At 34.8% G+C, this 20,893-nt stretch overlaps 2 protein-coding genes across 2 annotated transcripts; one reads left to right on the top strand and one right to left on the bottom strand.

Moving 5' to 3' along the window:
* Nucleotides 1-1,717: 1,717 nt before the first annotated feature.
* Nucleotides 1,718-9,046, bottom strand: LOC128245784 (heat shock 70 kDa protein 12A-like). Its single transcript, XM_052964014.1, has 5 exons — nt 8,954-9,046; nt 5,474-5,797; nt 3,582-3,800; nt 2,927-3,062; nt 1,718-2,760 (listed from the first exon to the last, which is right to left on the bottom strand). The coding sequence occupies exons 1-5, from the start codon at nt 9,041-9,043 to the stop codon at nt 1,718-1,720; spliced, it is 1,812 nt and encodes a 603-aa protein (XP_052819974.1). The 5' UTR covers nt 9,044-9,046.
* A 3,837-nt stretch (nt 9,047-12,883) lies between these two features.
* LOC128245783 (heat shock 70 kDa protein 12A-like) lies at nt 12,884-17,669 on the top strand. Its single transcript, XM_052964013.1, has 7 exons — nt 12,884-12,979; nt 13,898-13,925; nt 15,214-15,335; nt 15,782-16,000; nt 16,166-16,301; nt 16,616-17,166; nt 17,256-17,669. Exons 1-7 carry the CDS (start codon nt 12,884-12,886, stop codon nt 17,667-17,669), a joined length of 1,566 nt encoding a protein of 521 aa, XP_052819973.1.
* Nucleotides 17,670-20,893: the final 3,224 nt, after the last annotated feature.

Here is a 20,893-nt window from a genome sequence, read left to right as displayed (position 1 = left end):
TATTGTTTTTCGGGCCATACTGACATTATAAAACAATGACAAGATAAAAACAATCAATTTACATGTTTATTGTTATGCAGTGATTCGCGAACCGAACATATTGTTAGATGTTACGTTCATTGGGAAATGTTTGCAATTGCTGAAGGGTAATTCATTTAATGAATCGAAGTAGAGGTGTTAATATAATATACTGATTGGTCGCTAATTACAGTCAAGCATTAATCACAAATGAACATATACCCATGAAACAGTTGAGGTTGCTACCAGATTGCACAGCATTGTCTCGAGAATCGTGTGAAAACATAGTTTTTATTGAATTTAAAAACACAAAATGGCGCTATGTTTCACAATAAGATGAACATCTTTACAACATCTTACCATATCCTTTAAGAAATACGACATTATTCTAATGATGTTTCCTCTTTGCCGCGTTGTTGACGTGAGTTATGTTGTTGCTGCTACTACTGGATTAATTGGATTTTAGATTGATGTAGCTAATCGGATATAACTACATGAATCTTTTCATTAACTGTATTTTGGTGTCGTAATTAAATAGTTAATAACTTAATTTTTTAATTATTATTTTAATAATTGAAATGCGAATAAACAGGTACTATAACAATGCAATACATGTTAATTATTGTATATACAGACATGATATCATCCACGTTATGTTTGTTCTACATTTAACCCTTTCCCTGATAGATGATTGACCAAATAAGCAACCAACCGCACCCGTATCAGTGAAATGCTTATAAGTGCCTAATAGGGAGCTTGCCCCTTTCAGTACCCTTTCTTCATAGGGGATATTGTAAAAGACAGTGGGAAGTTGATACGTGCTCTGTTAAAGCATATTTACTGTGACAAGCACATTTTTTTATTTTGATTTGATTGTATGACTTATAAATATACCATCAAGATTGCATATTTGGCTATCTATTGATGTATATTTTTATCTAAGGAATTGACAGGAATTTATAGGGACTTGATCATAAATTCCTTCCAATACATTTGTCCAAGCTTGATAGGCCAACTGTCATCTGCTTAACCCTTTGGGTATTGTTCAATGACTCTGACCTCAGGCTTAGAAAGGTTAGATGCCTGTTTCAAGAATGAATCATTTGTTGAAAAACTTTTAGTACTAACAGATTATTTTTATTGCACCACATTCGTTTATTTTGTGTTTTAGGGATATATATTTCACACTATGTAGATGTTTTTTTTTATTGCAGGTAATTTTTATTTAGGTCATTGAAACTGATATGAGTAACAATTCGTATCTATTGTGCTATGGATAGAGGAGTAGATTTGAGAATGTATGAGGCTATCAGTAATGACGTTAATATGAGTATCTATCGCGCTATGGATAGAGGAGTAGATTTGAGAATGTATGAGGCTATCAGTAATGACGTTAATATGAGTATCTATCGCGCTATGGATAGACGAGTGGACTTTAGAATGTATAAGGCTATCAGTAATGGCGTAAATATGAGTATCTATCAGGCTGTGGATACAGAAGTAGAATTAAGTATCTATCAAGTAAAGAAAACAGCAAAATAATATATTGAAACGCGAAGCATATATGTACAAGCAAACACTTTCGAAACATTCTATAGAATAGTTTTGTGAAACGTTAGAACGCTTGCATATTTTGTGTCATGCGTATGCGATACTGTACAAACGTTCTGATGTGCATTTACACATTGTTCCACACTAGTTACTTGAAACACTCAAATGTCATTGAGGCCTCTTTCCCCGTGGCCATGTTCTTCGTCTTCACCAGCAACTCAGTATCCCCGAACACGAACGTGTCTTCTATATCCTGTTCTTCAAACGGAATGTCAATGCTGTTTTCCAGTCTTATAGTCCCAATTAGTTCACATCCAGGGTCTGTCACGTACTGGGGGTTCTCCTGTATCATCCTGTAGACGGGTGTGAGGGAAACTTTACTGTAAGGAGTACCCATCTTGGTCACCTGAACGTCCACTCCCACCTTATCGTTCACCCGCCTGTACACCTTGAAACACTTAGGCACCCACCACTCTCCATTCTTCCATACCTTCTTATCACCTGGGTGTTTCTTTTCATCAAACTCGACCAACACTTTTGTCCCATACGTGTATTTCATAATCCTTGAGCTGACAATGGCTGGGTTGTGTCCAAACCTCACTGCGCCTTTTAACACGGCGAGGCCCGCGTCTTCAGGAACGATCATCCTCACGGCGGGTATTTCATTCCTCATTCTTTCCTGAACGTACGAGCTTTCACCGAAGCCACCAACTAGAACGATAGTTTGCCCGCGTTTCATTTTTGCTTCTGCTAGAAGTGACCTTATATGCTGGATCAGCATGTCGATTGGACTTTTGAACCATGATTGGATTACTGTCCCGTCGATTTTCAGCTTGTCCCGAGTCAGTGTTATGGAATTTTCCAATGCTGCAATTCTGCCTTCAATCGATTGTTTGGAATGTTCTTTAGCAAGGTCACGCAATGAAGCAGACAAACGAACAATAATATGCTTTGTTTTAACGCTATTAAAGGATCGTTTTTTGTGTTCAAATTCACGAGTGATATCAAAATAATCAATCATTTCCGTATTTTGCAGTTCAAGGAGAGCCCTTTCCCCAAGCAAACAACCCAACATTTTCATGTAATTTTCATCAACAAAGATGCCTCCCCAAGGACCGCCGCTGGCTTTGTGGATTTCCTTCAAGTTTCCGTCTGGTTTTTTTTCGTGTACGGAGATATCTGCTGTTCCCCCTGAAAAAATTGTTAAGATATTATTTTTTTCTAAAATGCTTACCTATAGTATCCATGTATAATATGCGCACTTATTTTTGTAGCCAATTATCCTATGGTTAATGAAAGACGGACGGTTATAAGTAGGTATGACTTTTAAATTTTAATATAGAGCAACTTTTCTAACCTCCAAGATCGACAACCATGTACTGAGCTCCTGGAATCGATACAGCGCCTTTCACGTCCATACCCAACGTCTCACACCAGATCGAGGCACACTCCGGCTCCAAGGCAAGCTTAAGGCGGTTTGGGTCGATTCCAGCCTTTGAAAAAGTCGATTCAGCAGCTAAGTATAGACCTAGGTACATACGAGCTACTGTATCCTCTACCGGAGGTTTTGAATTCATTGATGAGCTTGAAGCACTGGAGGTATTATTTCAGTAACGAGGTTAATGGTTGTTTTAACTGCTTTGAAACGTGACGTTATGGATATCGTTCCATTAGAAGCATACTTTTATGTGAATATCGTTAGTTCTGATTATCATGGTGAGATTCCTATGAGAGCTTATAAAATATAACGATTTCCATAATGTTAGTGTTTATGTTATTGATCACAAAGCCTCAATTTAAGTTGTTTTCAAAGTTAGTAAGCATATTTATGTTTTTACTTTGGACCACTTAATCTATATTCAATGGCCCATTTTACATTTTAAAAATACTAACATGTATATAAAGAAGAAGGCCTAAGCTATCAGTCAGTTATTCGAACCAAGTCTTTGATGTACATATAAAAAACAAATTCATTCATAATGCAACGCAACAAAAAAAAAAAAATGACATACTCCAACTGCTGCATCCCTCATGAACCTCTTGGCATTGTCTTCCCAGATAGCCGGGACGGTCAACACATACGATATGTCCGTCTCTTTCATTCCTATCTTTTGCTTGTTAACCGCATCTAGTAAGTGCTCTCTCAGGAATTGAATAGACATGACAAACAGCGGGAAAGCCTTCATCTGTGTTCCGCAAATGTCCTCCACCGTAACTTCTTTCGTCAAGTGCTAGAGGTGACATTAATTTTACTTTTATAAACGTTTTACGTCTTCATCATCTAGCTGAAGTTGGCTCCAGGCTCCAAGTATGTAACTTATTTAATTAGTTCCTTATTGATCAATGCTAGAAATCATAACAGATTGACTACTTTATATTTCCAAAGCGGTTACCCTTATATGTAATGATACCGATATCTTGATATCTATCATGCCGCCGCGTGATTCCCGTTGATTGTCTGTCATGCATTAAACTACGTGTCTCTAGATAATATTATTGTAGAAAGACCAAGCTGATATTGATAGTAGGGTGATTTTCAGTAAAAACGTATCTTACTTGTATTAAGGATGAGACGGTATTAAAAGTTATAAACAACATGTTTTGCAAAGTCTGTATTATTTGAAACTGCCGGCATAAATTGCCAGCCTGTGGTGCGGGTTGAAAACTCCAAGACTGCGTCCAAAATGTCCGCCATAAATTTTCAGTAAAAGGTTTCTTTCTGAAAATGGTATAATTATTCAATAGATTTGAATGAATACTTACATGGATATTACTTGTCGGATATTGGCATACTACATTCACCATTTCAAGGTCAATGTTAAGGTCACATCTAAAAGTTTATTATGATTATTTTGGATAGAAAAGTGGTGCAAGCTTTGTTAAAAATATGTGTTTTCAATTAAAGACATACTGTTAGGTTCATTTGTCGGATTTAAAACACATGAAACAAAGGGGTGTCTGAAAATTGCTATTGTCGTGATAATTGTATGTTGTACAATTTAAAGTATATCTAAGTTTATCTAAATGTGTGTCATGTCACTATTTCATAATTTGCTCCATGTCGGCAATCATTACTGACATCTTTGGTGTAATGCTCAAGGTCTGTTCAAATTAATTATGCATTTCAAGTAAGGTGTTTATTCAGAATTGTACAATAAGTTGTGAATGCTTAATTCTTCAAATTATATGAATATGACTGTCATGTATTTGTTTCATAATGTGCTTTGTGTTGACATACATAACTAACATGTTAAGGTCAAGGCAATTTCAAGCTCAAAATACCCACACAAGCATACACGAGATTTTTTGTTTTTTTTATCTTCTTTTTATGTAATTGTTTTGTACATAACTTCTTTTTTTCTTATAAAAATGATTGTTACACAGTAAATAATACTTCCCTCCATATTCAGCTACCCTTCAGTAAAATCGTTTGAACACATCGAGGCGTCATACTAGCCTGTCCCAAGGCTGTTGACAAAAGATGCTGTTTCTGAGAGCTTAAATATTTAGCGTGTAACCACTACATTTTGAATAATGTATTGAAATGACTATATTGTAACAAAATGACACACCAAACTGAACATTTTAAAATCAAAGTCGCAAAAAAATCAGTCGAATAAGAAAAAATTATGCTGACTGTTTTATATTCTACATACTTTGCCAAACAGTTTGGTATATTTCATTTGTTGTTCTACTCTTTGTACCACCTACCCCCCTAAAACCACTGAAAGTCACCCTGCAATATCAATTTAGTATATGAGGTCAATATTTGTATAATCAATAACATATATAATACAACGAAACCTACAGAGACAAGCACGAAAGTAAAACAAATAGTTAGGGGAAAAAAGGAAATAATAATAACATACAATGCTAGTACAGGATAACATTATTAATAAAATACCTCATTACTATGCAGAACCATTTTGAATCTCCGGAAAAGCCTCCAGCCGTGATGCTCATCGTCTTCCGCTAGGTCTGCGTACTTATCTTCAGCTTCGAATCCAAACGAATCAAACTGTTCTTTGGGTTTGAGAAGAACGGAGGTAGGAGTCTTTAATGACACCAGTTTGGAAGATCCACCGCCTGCATACCAATTCTGGTTTGTCTGAATCTTTTTAGGATCGTCTCGGAAAGAGAATGCATAGCCGCTGTATGTCGTACCAAAGTCGAAAGCAGCAACTAGGAGAGTGTTGTTTTGAGCATTGCTGGCCATGGTTGCTTTGCTCTAAACGAAGACAGAGCTGTGGAAATGAGAGTTGTCTAGTGGTAATGTTTCCCGCCGTCACTTAAGAGGTCTTGGTTTCCTATTTGTCCTCAACAAAGACAGCAGGCTCTCGTTCATTCAAGAAACCTAGGTTTAAATTCGTTCTACGGAGAGATATTAAACACTATGTTAAAAATCTCTGCTAGGGATGAATTCGAACCTATGATTATTGATGAACTTTCCACCATACCCCAATACCGCATAACTCTCATAACTTATTTTACCACATACCAACCTAACTTGATTCAAAATCGAATGTTTTATTCTCTTGACAAGCGGATGCTGTCGAAGATAGTCTTGAAACACATCGTTGGTCAATATCATAAAGCGAAACCATTCTAGAGCACAAAATTGATCAAAAATGAAAAAAAAGTTATATTCAATTGTTTTAAACATAATTGTTACCTTATTTAGTATTAACACAAACATTGTCTCATTTACGAGAGAATGCATTTTTTAAAAAAAGATGGCGGGAAATTATTTTGAAGCTCAGCTGTGTTTTGGTTACTTTATACTGAGATTGGAAAATGACTTAAATAGTTTTGTGATATGGCAGCCAGTTACTGATTTTACCCAGGTGTTTATAAATATTTGAAATTGTGTGGCAGTTCAAACTTCAGTGTGAAACTGTACTTAACCCATAGCAGTTTATTGAGTATTTACCACTGTCTGGCAGTGGATGGTGTTTCTATATTTTTGACAACCACCTGTCTCTGCCGAAAAGAAATCATAAAGACGAAAAAAATATACATTCGCAGAAATGTTAACAACTGCAAACTTTGTTACTATGAATAAAATAATTTACAGGGAATAGTGAGTATGATTTTGAGATTGAAAAAAAAGTTTATAAAAATATATTCATATACGAAACTAGGAAATTTTATACCATGAAATACCAAGATATTTTGGATGCATCATGCCAATCGCAAATATTTGTTTCGGACTTTTCGTATCTGTCATGACTCTTAAATTACGTTTGACATTCCCTAGCCACTGAGAAATTTATTTTTAACATTCTGTACTCTCTGATCTTCAAATACATCGATGTATGAACCCTCCCTACTATTTGAATGTGTATTCTTTAGGCAAAACTATTCAATATTTTACGAAAGCACAGAACAAATAATAGCGTTACGATTTTAAAGGGACTCGCCCATGTTTCGGCACCATATTATTGTTTTATTTAAATTATTATGCAATGGAGGTTTCACATTACTATGAAGGACGTTTCTTACGGCCTCTATTTAGTCGCTGTATATAATCTGAGCCTATGAAATGTTAGGATAAGGATATATGGTTGGATTCCGTTTTCTTTGGAATTAAATATGATTCATGAAGGAATACATATTATGTTTTATTGTTTTAATATATCCAATATGTTTTAAATGTTATCCTTGATGGTGAGAGTGCATTATTCATTTTGAAGCATGATAAATAGTGAACTATTTTCAAAAATATATTGTGTGAATTTGGCAATAAACTATTTTTAATAACTCCACCAGTGCCACAAGTAAACACGTCTTATGTCTGTGATGTTGTAATTCAAGGGAAGCGTAATCAATAATATTCTTAAACATGATGAACCTGAAAAAGCTACTGTCATATGCTTAGTATTTATTATTTCATGCATTCCCCACACTTAAGGATTGATTCTTATTTTTTGTGCGTTCATGAAGTATGAACGCTCAGCCGCGATTTTGCATATGCATTAACCGCGCTAGCTGTTTTTGAAAATATGCAAAATCGCGGCCGAGCGTTCATACTGCATGAAAGCACAAAAAATAAGAATCAATACTTATATTTACATTTTCCCTTTTTATTTGGCATCATAGTGTTTGATAATAAGCCTTTAATTACAACAAAGGGGAACAAAACGTGAAGAGCGAATGTAAATGGTAAGAGCATTTGTCGCCCTTGGTGTTTTAGCTGGGCGTTCTTTTTATCCTCCGCATAATGAATAGTCCATAAGTAATTTTCAGAAAGAAATAAAGAATCAAAGATTTTTTTAATCATTTAATAGTTTCTGTTAAATATGTTGAGGTAATAATGATTTTTGTTGTAATATGTTCATTTTAATCAAGAGAACTTCCGATGCATTTTAACTCATGTTTATGCATGACCCATGTGAGAGGGCATAAAAAATTGTGGTCATGGTGATTTAATCGATAACTTCCAGGTTTCATTTTTTTGTTGTCTTTTAACTTTTGCAAAGATATTGAAGTGTTGTGTCGTGCTAGTCTTCTCGAATTGTCAATATTTGAACTCACAAAAATACATGACACTTTGGAAGTCTCTAATCATTTCATGTATTTAAATATAGACGAAGATATCGCCTAATTTTATCGTAGAAAGATAATCATTGTCTTAATCCGATAATGTATCATACATTTGTCCTAGACTGAAATCGCCGAACTGCGAATCATCAGCCATGTTTGTTTTGACAGTTGTTGCAGACGAACCGTAGTAAAAACCGTGTCAGTTTTAATTTGTTTGTTCAATGCGTGTTCTTTTGTTATCAAATGCAAAATAAAGCATTTTCCAAATGATATTTAAAGAAAATAATGTCTTTTATTTAAATTCTTCGTAAAACATCAGAAGAAACATTTAAACAAGCCGGCATTCAACAGAACATTTAGCAATAAATTAAATCATAGTAAAATTACTACGCGCAGTGATTCACCAGCGCCATATCAGAGCGTTGCTTTGTTGCGAAACTCCGCCTACAAAGGTCAGGAAAGGTTGACCGGTTCATGCAAAATAGACTTAATTTTTATCGTTCAGAAAATCAAGTACGGATTTAAATATTTAAAAAAGAGAATGACAAAAACCTCTTTCGTTTCGTTCGCTTTGTTAGACTGATTATGGAATGTTCTTTCGACATGTATATGAGGAATAAACAGGGCTGTAAAAAATGAAAATTAACTATTTCCATGGTTGTTAAATTCTGATCATTGCCCTACTTATACACAATTAGTAAGAAACATTGATCGGTTTTAAACAAATTGAATCATATTATCATGTTTATTGAGATCGTATATGCAACTTTTATATTAACATATCTGTTTCAATTGATATAAACAGTATTAAGGAATAAAACAACGTAAAGGAAACATTTACCTGTAACGATCCTGTTACTATCCACTGAGACTTATCTGTGGGTCTTTGTCTGTTTTTGAAAATAATTAACTTCCTGGTCTGTGAAACCATCTGTGTTCTAATCTATGAGATTGTTGATTATATGAATAGAATAATTAGGTTCAATAAATTCTATTGTGAACAGTGTTAACATTTGTATAGACATTTTCAAAAAAACATGAAATAAACCACAAAACAGTTGAAACTTAATCATCAGAAAACTTATTATTTATATAAGTTATTATTTGAGTTTATGCTTGGTGTTTAGACCGGTTTAGACCGATTTTTATAAAATAAAAAAATAATCTATCTTTCTTTGTGTTTTGCGCGAAATGCCTCCATTCTAGACAGTCCACATTAGCCAGTGCGCATAAACGAACTTCTCAATAACACACTTATAAATTAATTAAGGATTAAATGGGAATGTGGCGATTGTTTTCGTCCGAGGTTCTCTAAATCATTTAATGTATATCTTACCGTTGATATCGCTGGCGGAATCATGAGGGAAGACACAAAAGACTAGTTTATATCTAAAGTATAAACGCTTATCACATATCTTTTTAGATATCTGCGTACAATCTCAATGGTGAGAGTGGCCGATGTAAAATCACCAACATGAAAAAATTCTGAAGAAATCTCAAGATGGAAATAAGTACTCGAGCTCTCCGGATTTTCACAATCGATCTTTAAGAATTGAGTATAAACTTAACACGTATAGAACGAAAGCGTTATTTCGCTTTCTAATAAAATAGTTGCGCCGTTTTTGTACAGTTGATGTTATGATTTAGAAGGACGGTGCGAGCGGCCCATTCTTATTTTTTACATTATATGGTGAACTGATATGTTTACTACGTGTTTTCAGCAGAGGCGAAACCAAACTGTGACGTAATGTCCGTTAAGTCGTATAGTTACAATTATTAGCGATTAAGCGCGATACTTATATAAGGCAGATAGAAGACTTAATGTGCTGGAAATGTAAGAATAGTGATTGATTGAGTGGGGTAAAAATATAACTGTCGACAAAAAAACAACAACAAACAAATGATATGTGTACAGATAAAAACATATTGTCCTATAAAATATTTTTTTTAATAATTACTTCGTGGCCATATTTTCCCCAATTTAAAAGCGCCATAATTGTTTAATATGTACACAGATCATGTTTTATCTTGGTAAATACAGTCCGATCATTTAAACATAATAATGCATTTATTTGTTGTGCACTAACCTATCATTTGCGCCATTAGGGAAATTATACAAAAACTGTAGGTATAGAAAACTAGACTGATTTCATTTCTATAGCTGTTAAAGGCGGATACTATATTTTAACTTGTGTAAATGTTAACATGTACTAAATAAGACATACATTACTGATTGCATAAGTAATCTTGGACACTTCCCATTAAACCTCTGAATCATAACGAAATCTGTCGACAAAATTGAGAACTTTGTTCAAAAATGTGTCCAAAACTACCTCCTGAACATTGACATAAAAATAAATAATTGAATATAATAAAGATTCTCGCTACATGTATTTCAAAACACTGCAAGCATACGTCAGTGTAGTGGATACTGTGTTAAGAAGAATTGTTTCGAAATACTTTCTTCATTTAAGCATATTTGTGTATGCCGTTTCGCTGATGCGTACTAGTTTATTTACCATATGCAAAATGCTATCCAAATTTGTAATTGGCTACTGCATCAATTATTTGTTTTCATGATAACGTCATCGACGTTATAATTATAAGGTTTTCCGTACTTCGATGTCATTTCAGATCCAAATTTGCCCATATGTGGGGTTCTCATTTTGGTAGTAAAATAAAGCTCGCGTATCAAAATGATACTGTAGTGCAGTATTGTTTTAAAAAGACTGCATTGATTCTAAAAGTTTAAATCAAAATAATTTTCAACTAAATACGATAAATAGTTTGTAAAGTTGGCGGTGTTAAGTTGCCATTCAACTTTGATTAATTAACAGATAATTAAACAGATATTTAAATACGTTATTGTAGATTCCTCTTCATTGTTATATCCCAATTATGGTAGATTTGCAATCCCTTTGACAATAATGATTAACATTGCATTGTTTGCTGATTGAATAGTGTCCTATCTTCATATCGACTAGTCACGTACATGAATAATTAATTTATATTGAAAACAATTGGGTATCAGCGTAATTTAAACTATGCTTTAAACAGCCTTACATGTTAAATGTGTTACTAAAATATATTCAATGTTATAACGCCGTGGTTTGCGTGTCTAATTGACTGATATTCATTTTGTAGTTTCAAGTCCGACCAAAAACATATATTTTCATTTAAAGACTCATAATCAGCCTTATTACTTAAACGAAACATAAAACATTATCGACAATAATAGCATTCATTCACAAGTATACACATTAATAATATAACAATAATAAAAGAAAAGTATATTTTTAGATCGACAACAGGATTCCATACCGGGACTTCTGTGACCATAATTACTAACAGTCTCAAGTGACAAAACCTCAATTTTTCATTTCATTGAAACTTTCTTTCTAGGAGGGTTTTACAATTTGATATTTTTATTACTATTCGAAATTGTACATTTATTAACATATATTGGTAAAACGAATAGAATAAAGAGAATTCTATGTAATTTAATTAAAATGCTTTTGTGTACGTCTTTGTGTTAAGACCACTGGCTTCAAGTAATAGGTGTGATACTCTATAGCATATACGAGTATTGGCTTACATCTCATAAATCAGTGACCATTCACAAACTTATAAATTTGACACTCAAGACTAAAGAGGGCTAAACTTCAAGATTGTATTGTAAAATTGATGAGTAAAGTCGGTGGAATGAGCTCTTTTACGTTAAAATAAATAGTTTTAATATGATTCAAAAATATTTGTTGACATTAGTGGATACGGGCCCAGGTTTTTGTCTTATTCATTGTGGTCTTTTAAACAAAACACGTTCCAACGCTTTACTCCATGAGAAACAGCAGATGTATCCGTACACGAGCGAAAACCAGACAGCAACTTGAAAGAAATTCACAAGGTCAGCGGCGGTCCATGGGGAGGCATTATTTGTGGATGAAAACAATATTTAAATGATTGATCGATTGTATGGGGAAGTAGCTTCTCATTTAACAAACATGACCGTTTATTCTGATATTTATACTCGTTAATTTGAGCACAAGAAACGATCCTTTGATACCGAGAACCCAAAGCATGTTGTTGTTCGTTTGTCGTTTTCATTGTGTGTGTCACAGGGTGAGAAAAATATGCACCCAAACCGGGGCACGAACCCGGGACCCCTCGCTATCAGGGCGAGTGCTGTACCGACTGTGCTACCGGACCGCTTACACTCCTCCTCACCATATGCGTAGGTATCGGTACCGTGACATACTTCACAGCAAACTGGAAATTCGTCCTCGAATTTATAGAACACCAGTGCTAAGGAATATACATAATTAACACTGAGAGCGAGTTATGCTGCCAAACAGTGCCACCAAGACCCCGCGTTGAGCGCCAAATGTCACATGGTGAGAAAAATGTGCAGCCAGACCGGGGCACGAACCCGGGACCCCTTGCTATCAGGGCGAGAGCTCTACCGACTGAGCTACAGGACCGCTTACACACCTCCTCACCACATGCGTAGGCATCGGTACCGTGACACTTGACCTTGTTGATAAACATTCCAAACAAACTCTAGAGGAAATAATTACCGCTTTGGCAATTCAGGACAATGCCATAACATGCAAGGGTAATAACAAGCTAAAGATCAATGTGACAGTTAGCCAATCTTTGTCTGAAAGACCAATAAATCTGCTGGTGAAAACCGTTATTCTGGTCGGCGATTTCGGCGAAAGCCCTTACGATCAGAAAAAAAAGAAAAACATATGAAAAACACGTATTAGAAACAATGCGTATAAAAAGATTGGTGCAAAAACATCCAGAGGAGAAGACGTTTTGGAAGAATGATCAGTGGTTCAATGTGTATGTGCAGGTGAACGAGGAGGTGAGAGTGGACAAAACTGCCATTGTATGCCCTATTTATCAATTGGATCGTTTTATTTAATGCCATGAAAGCTTAAACAGATCTTCAAACATTCTGTATGTACATTTTATCGCCACATTCATTCGAGGTAATCACAATTCATGACTTTGAAAAGTTGAGAGTAAACGAGGTTTTGTAAAAACTAAAAAGATATATCACTTGAGGGTCACGCATGCTACCACAAAAAAGTGATCACCTGAGGGTCAACCATCTTATCCAACTCAAGTTAACAATTGAGAATCACACTCATCATATCCACATAGAAGTGATCAAATCGAGGTTAAACATCTTACCCAAGTTGAAGGGTCAAACATTTTACCTCACTGAAGTGATCTATAGAAGTTCACTCATCCTAACCATCTGAAGTGATCAAATGAGGGCAAACAGTTTTCCCAATTCAAGTGATCACTGGAGGGTCGCTCATCTTAACTCACTGAAGTGATGACTAGATAGTCGTTCATCTTTTCTTACTCAAGTGGTCACTAGATGGTCGTTCATCTTATCTTATTAAAGTGATCACTAGATGGTCGTTCATCTTATCTTATTCAAGTGATCACTAGATGGTCGTTCATCTTATCTTATTCAAGTGATCACTAGATGGTCGCCAATCTCTCCCACTTGAGGGTGATTATGTACACTGACCGTTGTGCTAGGTGCAACATATCTACAACGTAAACATCCATAATTCATTTGGTTGTTGATTTATTATTTTCTGATACTGATTAATGTTAACGATATCATAACAGATGCAAACACTCAGTAAAAAAGGACGATGGTATCAATATCTTATCAAACTCGTATGATTGTTTCACGAAACAGAAAGTAGATAATTTCACGGGACAAAAAGTAGATAACTTAAACAATATTACACAATTTCAGAAAAGACCTGATTACAAAAGTCGGCTATGTAGGTAATTATTTAATTTTGACTAGCGGATCTTTATAGGTAATTAATTTATTTTATTCTTTAACTTTGTTAAAGACCTGTACATTGACCATACGATTTTTATTCAAGTTTAAAACAAGAAGGAATAAATTTGTAATTGTAAGTAAAATGTACACTTATTAAAAATATAAGGCCTAGGACCTCATTGGCCGTAATAGCGTCTATTACGTAACAGTTGATGAAGGTAAAGTCGGCATTGGCCGTTATAAACGTCTATTACATAACAGTTGCTGAACAGAACTTTAAAATTGGCGTATATAAACGTTCGTTACATAAAAGTGGATGAACGGAACGTCCACATTTTCCTTGAGAAACGCCCTTACTGTAGGCCGAAGGAAACAGACTGCAATTGTAATGGCATCAATATGATCCACATAAACTGAAACAATTAACGCCAGAGCTTTCATTTCATTTTTAATATTGACTCTAATTTGAAAAGGAGGTGAAAAACGTATATAAGTTTGAAATTTTGAAATGACTAATAACTGTTTTTGAAGTGTATTTTTCTATGTTTGTGTTTCTGAGTAATACGTAGCTATTTCGGCTCGAATGTTAAGAAGCTATTAAGCTTGTATGAAATGTTTCCAGTCAGTTTTCTAGGTAATAATCATTACTGGCCACAATATCATAAAACTTATAAAGGCATTTCCCAATTAAACTCATTTTACCAAATAACAACAAAGTACGATTTAAAAATTCATCTTACTCTTTTCTCGTATGATATCAGATTAATGTGTGCTGTTTTAATAAAGTTATTAATCATGTATCAAACAATTGAGTATAACTTATATTAGTGTCGAGAAATTACTCAAATTCTGTTTAAGTTCTAGATTGATTTCTCTTTCGATTATTGAACCACATAAATAACGACGGAATTTTCAATAATTATTTCATTCCTAGGGTTCTTGATGGAACGAGCACTTGCTGTCTTTCTCGAAAAGCCAAGAAAATGCGAATTAACCACAGCCTCTTGGTTAAGAGGCGAAAATCTATATCACTGGACTATTTTCTTCTTTACTTAGATTTCTTGTTTTAGAGAAGGTTGTGGCTTTATCAACCATGGCAAGCAATGTTCAAAGCAAGACGCTTCTGGTGGCAGCTTTCGACTTCGGAACCACATACAGCGGTTATGCTTTCTCCTTCCGAGACGACCCCAACAAGATTCATACAAATCAAAACTGGTACGCAGGCGGCGGGGCTTCGATATAAGTGTCACTGAAGACGCCTACATCCGTCCTTCTAAATCCAGACGGAGAGTTTGACAGGTTTGGTTTCGAGGCCGAGGACAAGTATGCAAGTCTAGCTGAAGATGATGAGCACAACGGCTGGAGGCTTTTTCGGAGGTTTAAGATGGTTCTGCATAACAATAAGGTATGTTGTAAATAAACAACATAATATGTTAACCTAAAAAACATGATCACTACTAGCACTTTGCCATGTCCACAAAATGTGTGTAACAAGTAATTTAAATATTATAATTAAACCCCAAATACTGTTACGTCTTATATATGTAGCATTAACTAACGATGACTTAATTTAGAGGCGCAACGTTCAATGCTTAGTAGACACTCACAAACACTAATTGCATAGACATTTCAATAGCGTTATCAATAAAAGTAGAAATAACCGACTTGGAAATGTCAGTAATAACGGAGATTTAATATGGAGGCTTGTTTATGAACACTCACCTTACAATAATAATTTACAGCAAAATTAATCATGTAAGCAAAAATTAAGGCAACCATTTTCTTGAAGACAACAAACAAAAGTAAAACGTAAAACGGTTTGTATATAATTCGCATGAATGTCATCTACAGCGATTGACGAAAGACGTTACGGTAAAGGACTTTTGCGGAAAACAGATGACGGCCTTCCCGTTGTTTGTCATGTCGATCAAGTACCTGAGAGAACATCTACTCCAGGCAGTAACTACGCAAAAGATAGGAATCGAGGAAACAGACATATTGTACGTGTTGACCGTTCCGGCTATTTGGGATGACAATGCCAAGCGTTTTATGAGAGATGCAGCTGTTGATGTGAGGCATTGTTTTTTCAGTTGTGTTGGGTAATCACCATAACATATAATATCTCAACTTGATACTTGATACCAAAATTAAGTTGACTTACCTCGAAAACGTATTTTATTGAAATGAGTATAACCATAACATATATATATAACTTGTGTATTCACTCTTGCAAAGGCTGACATCGACCCCGCCCGTCTTAAGCTGGCCTTGGAGCCCGAGTGTGCCTCCATCTGGTGTGAAACATTGGGTACAGACGTCAAGGGTGCTGTAGCCATTGCTGGATCACAGTACATGGTCGTCGATCTTGGAGGTTAGAATTATATTTTGCTTTGTAGAATCAAATGCACAATTTCAAGTTAATTTCACTTGAAATATAGGTAAACTTCAAGTAAGAATTGTTAAACTGCTACTGAAAGAGTAACTATAGAAATATATTACGTAAAACACCATTTCCTTAGAACACAAACATATTTGTTTGAAGTACTTATATAAAATAAGTGATTTAAAACATTTGAAAGTTATCATTTCTGAGTTATAATCTCAAATCAGGATAAAATGGACGTGGGCGCTGGTGTAAGTCTAATTAATTGTGGTCTGTAAACTCATTCTTATACTTTGATACAGGGGGAACTGCAGATGTATCCGTTCACGAGAGAAAACCAGACGGATCATTAAAAGAAATCATGAAAGCCAGCGGTGGTCCTTGGGGAGGCATATTTGTGGATGAAAATTATATGAAATTGTTGGATCGACTGTATGGGGAAGAAGCTCTCACTGACCTGCGCAAGACAGAAATGAGCGATTATTTCGATATCATTCGTGAATTCGAGCACAAGAAACGAACTGTTGATATCAAGAACACAAAGCATGTTATTGTTCGGTTGTCTGTTTCACTGCGTGACCTTGCTAATAAATATTCAAAACAATCTCTAGAGGAGAGAATTGCGGCTTTGGACAGTCATAAAAATGCCATTACACCAAAGGGGAAAGATAAACTTAAGGTCGATTGGACAGTTATCCAATCTTGGTTTAAAATACCAATTGATCTGTTGATCCAGCATATAAAGACTCTTTTAGCTGAACCAAAGATGAAACGCGTGCAAACCGTTATTCTAGTCGGCGGTTTCGGTGAAAGCCAGTACGTTCAGGATAGAATTAGGAAAGAAATACCCGACGTGAGACTTATCGTCCCTGCTTACGTGGGCCTCGTCGTGTTAAAAGGCGCCGTGAAGTTTGGACACAACCCCGCCATTGTCTCCTCCAGGATTTGAAGTACACGTATGGGACAAATGTGTTTCAATACTTTGATGAAAATAAATACCCAGATGATAAGAAAGTGTGGGAGAATGGAAAGTGGCAGGTGCCTTTTTGTTTCAAGGTGTACGTGCGGGTTAACGAGCAGGTGAAAGTTGATCAACAGATGACCAAGAGGAGTACTCCTAACAGTAAAATATCCCTCACCGCCGTCTACAGGACGACTCAAGAGCACCCCAAGTACATAACAGACCCCGGATGTGAACTACTAGGGACTATTGAGCTCGAAAACAGCACCGATATTCCATTTGAACAGCAGAGATTAGAAACTACGTTTATGTTCGGGGATACAGAACTTTTTGTCAAAACGAAGAACAAGACCACTGGAAAAGAAGCCTATATGACCTTTGAGTGCTTCACATAAAACGATTTTAAAAAATCGAAATGACGATTATTACCTTCTTGCAAACTCTGTAGTGACTTAAAATATTCAACTACTTCGATGCCTTTTAAGACTCTGTGTGTTCATAAAACTTGTTTTTTATCTCTTTTTCTTTGGCTTTTAAATTATCTTAGCGTACAATATCATTCAGAATTTGAATGGGAAAGTGTCTGTATATACAGTTCTAAGAGAATCATGTTCTCCATAGTTGTAGTACATATTCATCCCGATAGCAAACAAAAGTTTAGAAGTTTATCAATTTAATTGTGACCCCATAAGACAAGTTTGGTTATTAATGCGTTTTTCTTGAGGGCAATAAAGGTTTGATAATAAATATATTCAACTTTAGAAAAAATAATTATTATTTTGATTACGAACGTGTAGTATGAAAGCAAAACAATAAATTTATCAAACTAGTCAGCGTTTCTCAATTTTTTAAGCGATAATTTTTAATGTTTTGAAATAAGAGATACGTTTGATAGGAATTCGTTTGGAAATAAAAATATATTTAGAATGGGACATCCCGTTTCATAACATCTTACTAACCAAGCTATGCTTTTCTTTTAACATAAAGTTGTCAGCGGGAATTCATTAAACAATTCGATAAAGCGAGTTAGCGAAACTTGGTCATTTGTTCGCTTACCCTACTGCATTCATACAGCATAAACGGAAGAAAAAATACAACCAATACTTCAATTTAGATTCTAAATAATTATTTATTACGATTTTAAATAAGCAGTTTATTCAGCAATTGAGTATTTGTTCTAAAAAAAATGCAATCGACCACATTATGTTGTATAAAATAAAAGCTTACATTTGTAGCGTCGTATATCATTGGTAAATGACGTCGCGCTTATCCGATCGAAACGAAATATTAACATATACAATGAGGTCACAACTTCTTTGGTGTTATACAATATGAGCGAGCGTTAAGTATGAATCATATTATTGACTATGCGAAAGTTAATTTTTTTGCGCATGAATAACAAGATAACCTTTCGAATTCTTCTTATTCTCCAATTGGCTGATAATCGGATTATGCTCTGTTCTGTAGTATGTTTATTTCACCGAAAAAAGTGTCTAATTTGTCACCATTTCATTACTTCATTTCATTCAAATTAATATGTGTTTAAACACTTGAAGGATGTCAAACTAAAAGTCCTATTATATTTTAGCGATGTAGGCTTATTTTTTTAATGTATATGTCAATGACTTTTCTTAACTCTTTTTATCCCCTACAACATATCATATCACGCGACTTTCTAAACACCTTAGAGTCTATGTTGCTTTACATGCAAATAGTTCTCCAGTTTATGCATCTGAAAAGACTTATTTTACCTTTATGTTACTCTATGATACCGAAATTGCAGAGAAAATACAGTAATAGTATATAAAAACAAAAACAAAAAAACAACAACAACAAAACGAGACTTTCATAAAACCAAGTGATATTTTGACACTTAACCATACATTGATAAAATTTATCAATTACGCAACAGAAAAGCTGTTACGTTGATATGGAAATTGTAGTCATTGAGCAAATATCGACATTTGCTGAAGGATTGCAGCTTTTAGTATTTTAGTTTTAACACTGGTAATGATTTGCCACACTTTATTTCTTCACACACAACAAAGTGTAAACAACAAAAACATAAGCGAGTACTTCTCTGCTGTTTTTCACTTAACAACATTGATATTTTCCTTTCGAAAATACTTGCATCACATTTATTTTAGAAATACAAGCTTAATTTCATGTGAAATTTAATTTAAAATGTTCAGGATTTCTCTAATTATTTCCCTAGTCTATTTCGGCGACTGCTCAAGTGCTGTTTGCAAAGCTCTATGTCCCGCCCACTTATCTATCCCATTAGCATATAGTGAGTCATTGATCCAGTTTGGAATTTCGTTGTTATTTCCAAAACATTTCTTTTTACCAAAGCATCGTGTGGACCTCGCGAGTTTATCAGACATTATATGGGGTTCTATCATAGGTATATGCTCACTTTTTTCTCTAATTATTTAAACTTAAGCAGCACTGAGGCTTTAAGTATAAGTTCAAAGCACATGTAGACGTAAACGTAGTAAATGTATCAGTCAGCAGTGTCTCATTGTTCACGGTGCAATCTACGTGTCTGTTTGCGACAACAACTCGACCGGTTTGTATACAGTTGTTGTTTTTTCTTAACTTAACTACGCACCAAAGCGTTAAGTACATTGTCACTAAAACATTTGCATGTCACTCAACTGAATACTTTTTAAGTTATCCACGTGTAAATACATTGACGAACAACGTTGTATTTTGTGAATCAATCCACAGGTCACCTAATTAAAAATACTTTTAAAGCTGCCAAACCCACGTGTCAATTAATCAAAAACTTCTTGTTAAAATTGTCCAATCCCTGTGTCGATAATTAAACAATACTTGTTTTAGTTGGTCAATTACCGTACCGATTCATTTAGGATTACTTGTTTAAACTGTCACATCTACATGTCGATAATTAAAAACTACTTGTTTAATTTGGCCAATTCACGTGTCAATAAATTGAAAAAAAAAATGTTCCAACAGTCGAATCCGAGTGTCGACGTGTCAACAGATGAATGACTTATTGTTCAAAGTGTTCAATTCAGTTGTCACTTAATTAAAGAATACTTGGTTAATCAAAGGTACTACTAAGTATTACTTCTTTGAAAACATGCTTGATTCACAGTTAACTTATTTATATACTTCTTGTTTAAGATTTCTAATTCACTAGTATCAACTACACTCAACGACAAAAACGAATACAGTTGATCTTTTTTTCCTAAAGTTATCGAAGTAATGTTATTTATTTCGTTGCATGAATAAATCGATACTCAGTCATTGGGCCCAGCGCAATTTCTCGGTGCTTATGACTTTCAATACAGAAAAGGCACGATTATTCCGAAAACGGCCCTTTTCATGTCCGACATGTACACTAGTCATACGTTTAATTTATTTTGTTTGAATTAAGTGAAACTATGGGACAATAAAAACATATTCAAATATATATAATTTAAATTTTATTTAAATCCACTGAAAATCAGAGGTCGGAGGCGGTTTGACTGTTGCGCACCGGAGCATCGCAATCATTTGTTGCGTACTACTTCAATTGTACCAGAGTGACTATAAATAAGCTGTTGCACGACAACGACATTATTAGACGGCCTAAAATGTGGCAGACCAAGGG

This window comes from Mya arenaria, chromosome 9, assembly GCF_026914265.1.
Source record: "Mya arenaria isolate MELC-2E11 chromosome 9, ASM2691426v1".
Classification (NCBI taxonomy): domain Eukaryota; kingdom Metazoa; phylum Mollusca; class Bivalvia; order Myida; family Myidae; genus Mya; species Mya arenaria.
Note: the sequence above shows the minus strand (reverse complement) of the source record. Positions and strands in the feature narration are given on the sequence as shown.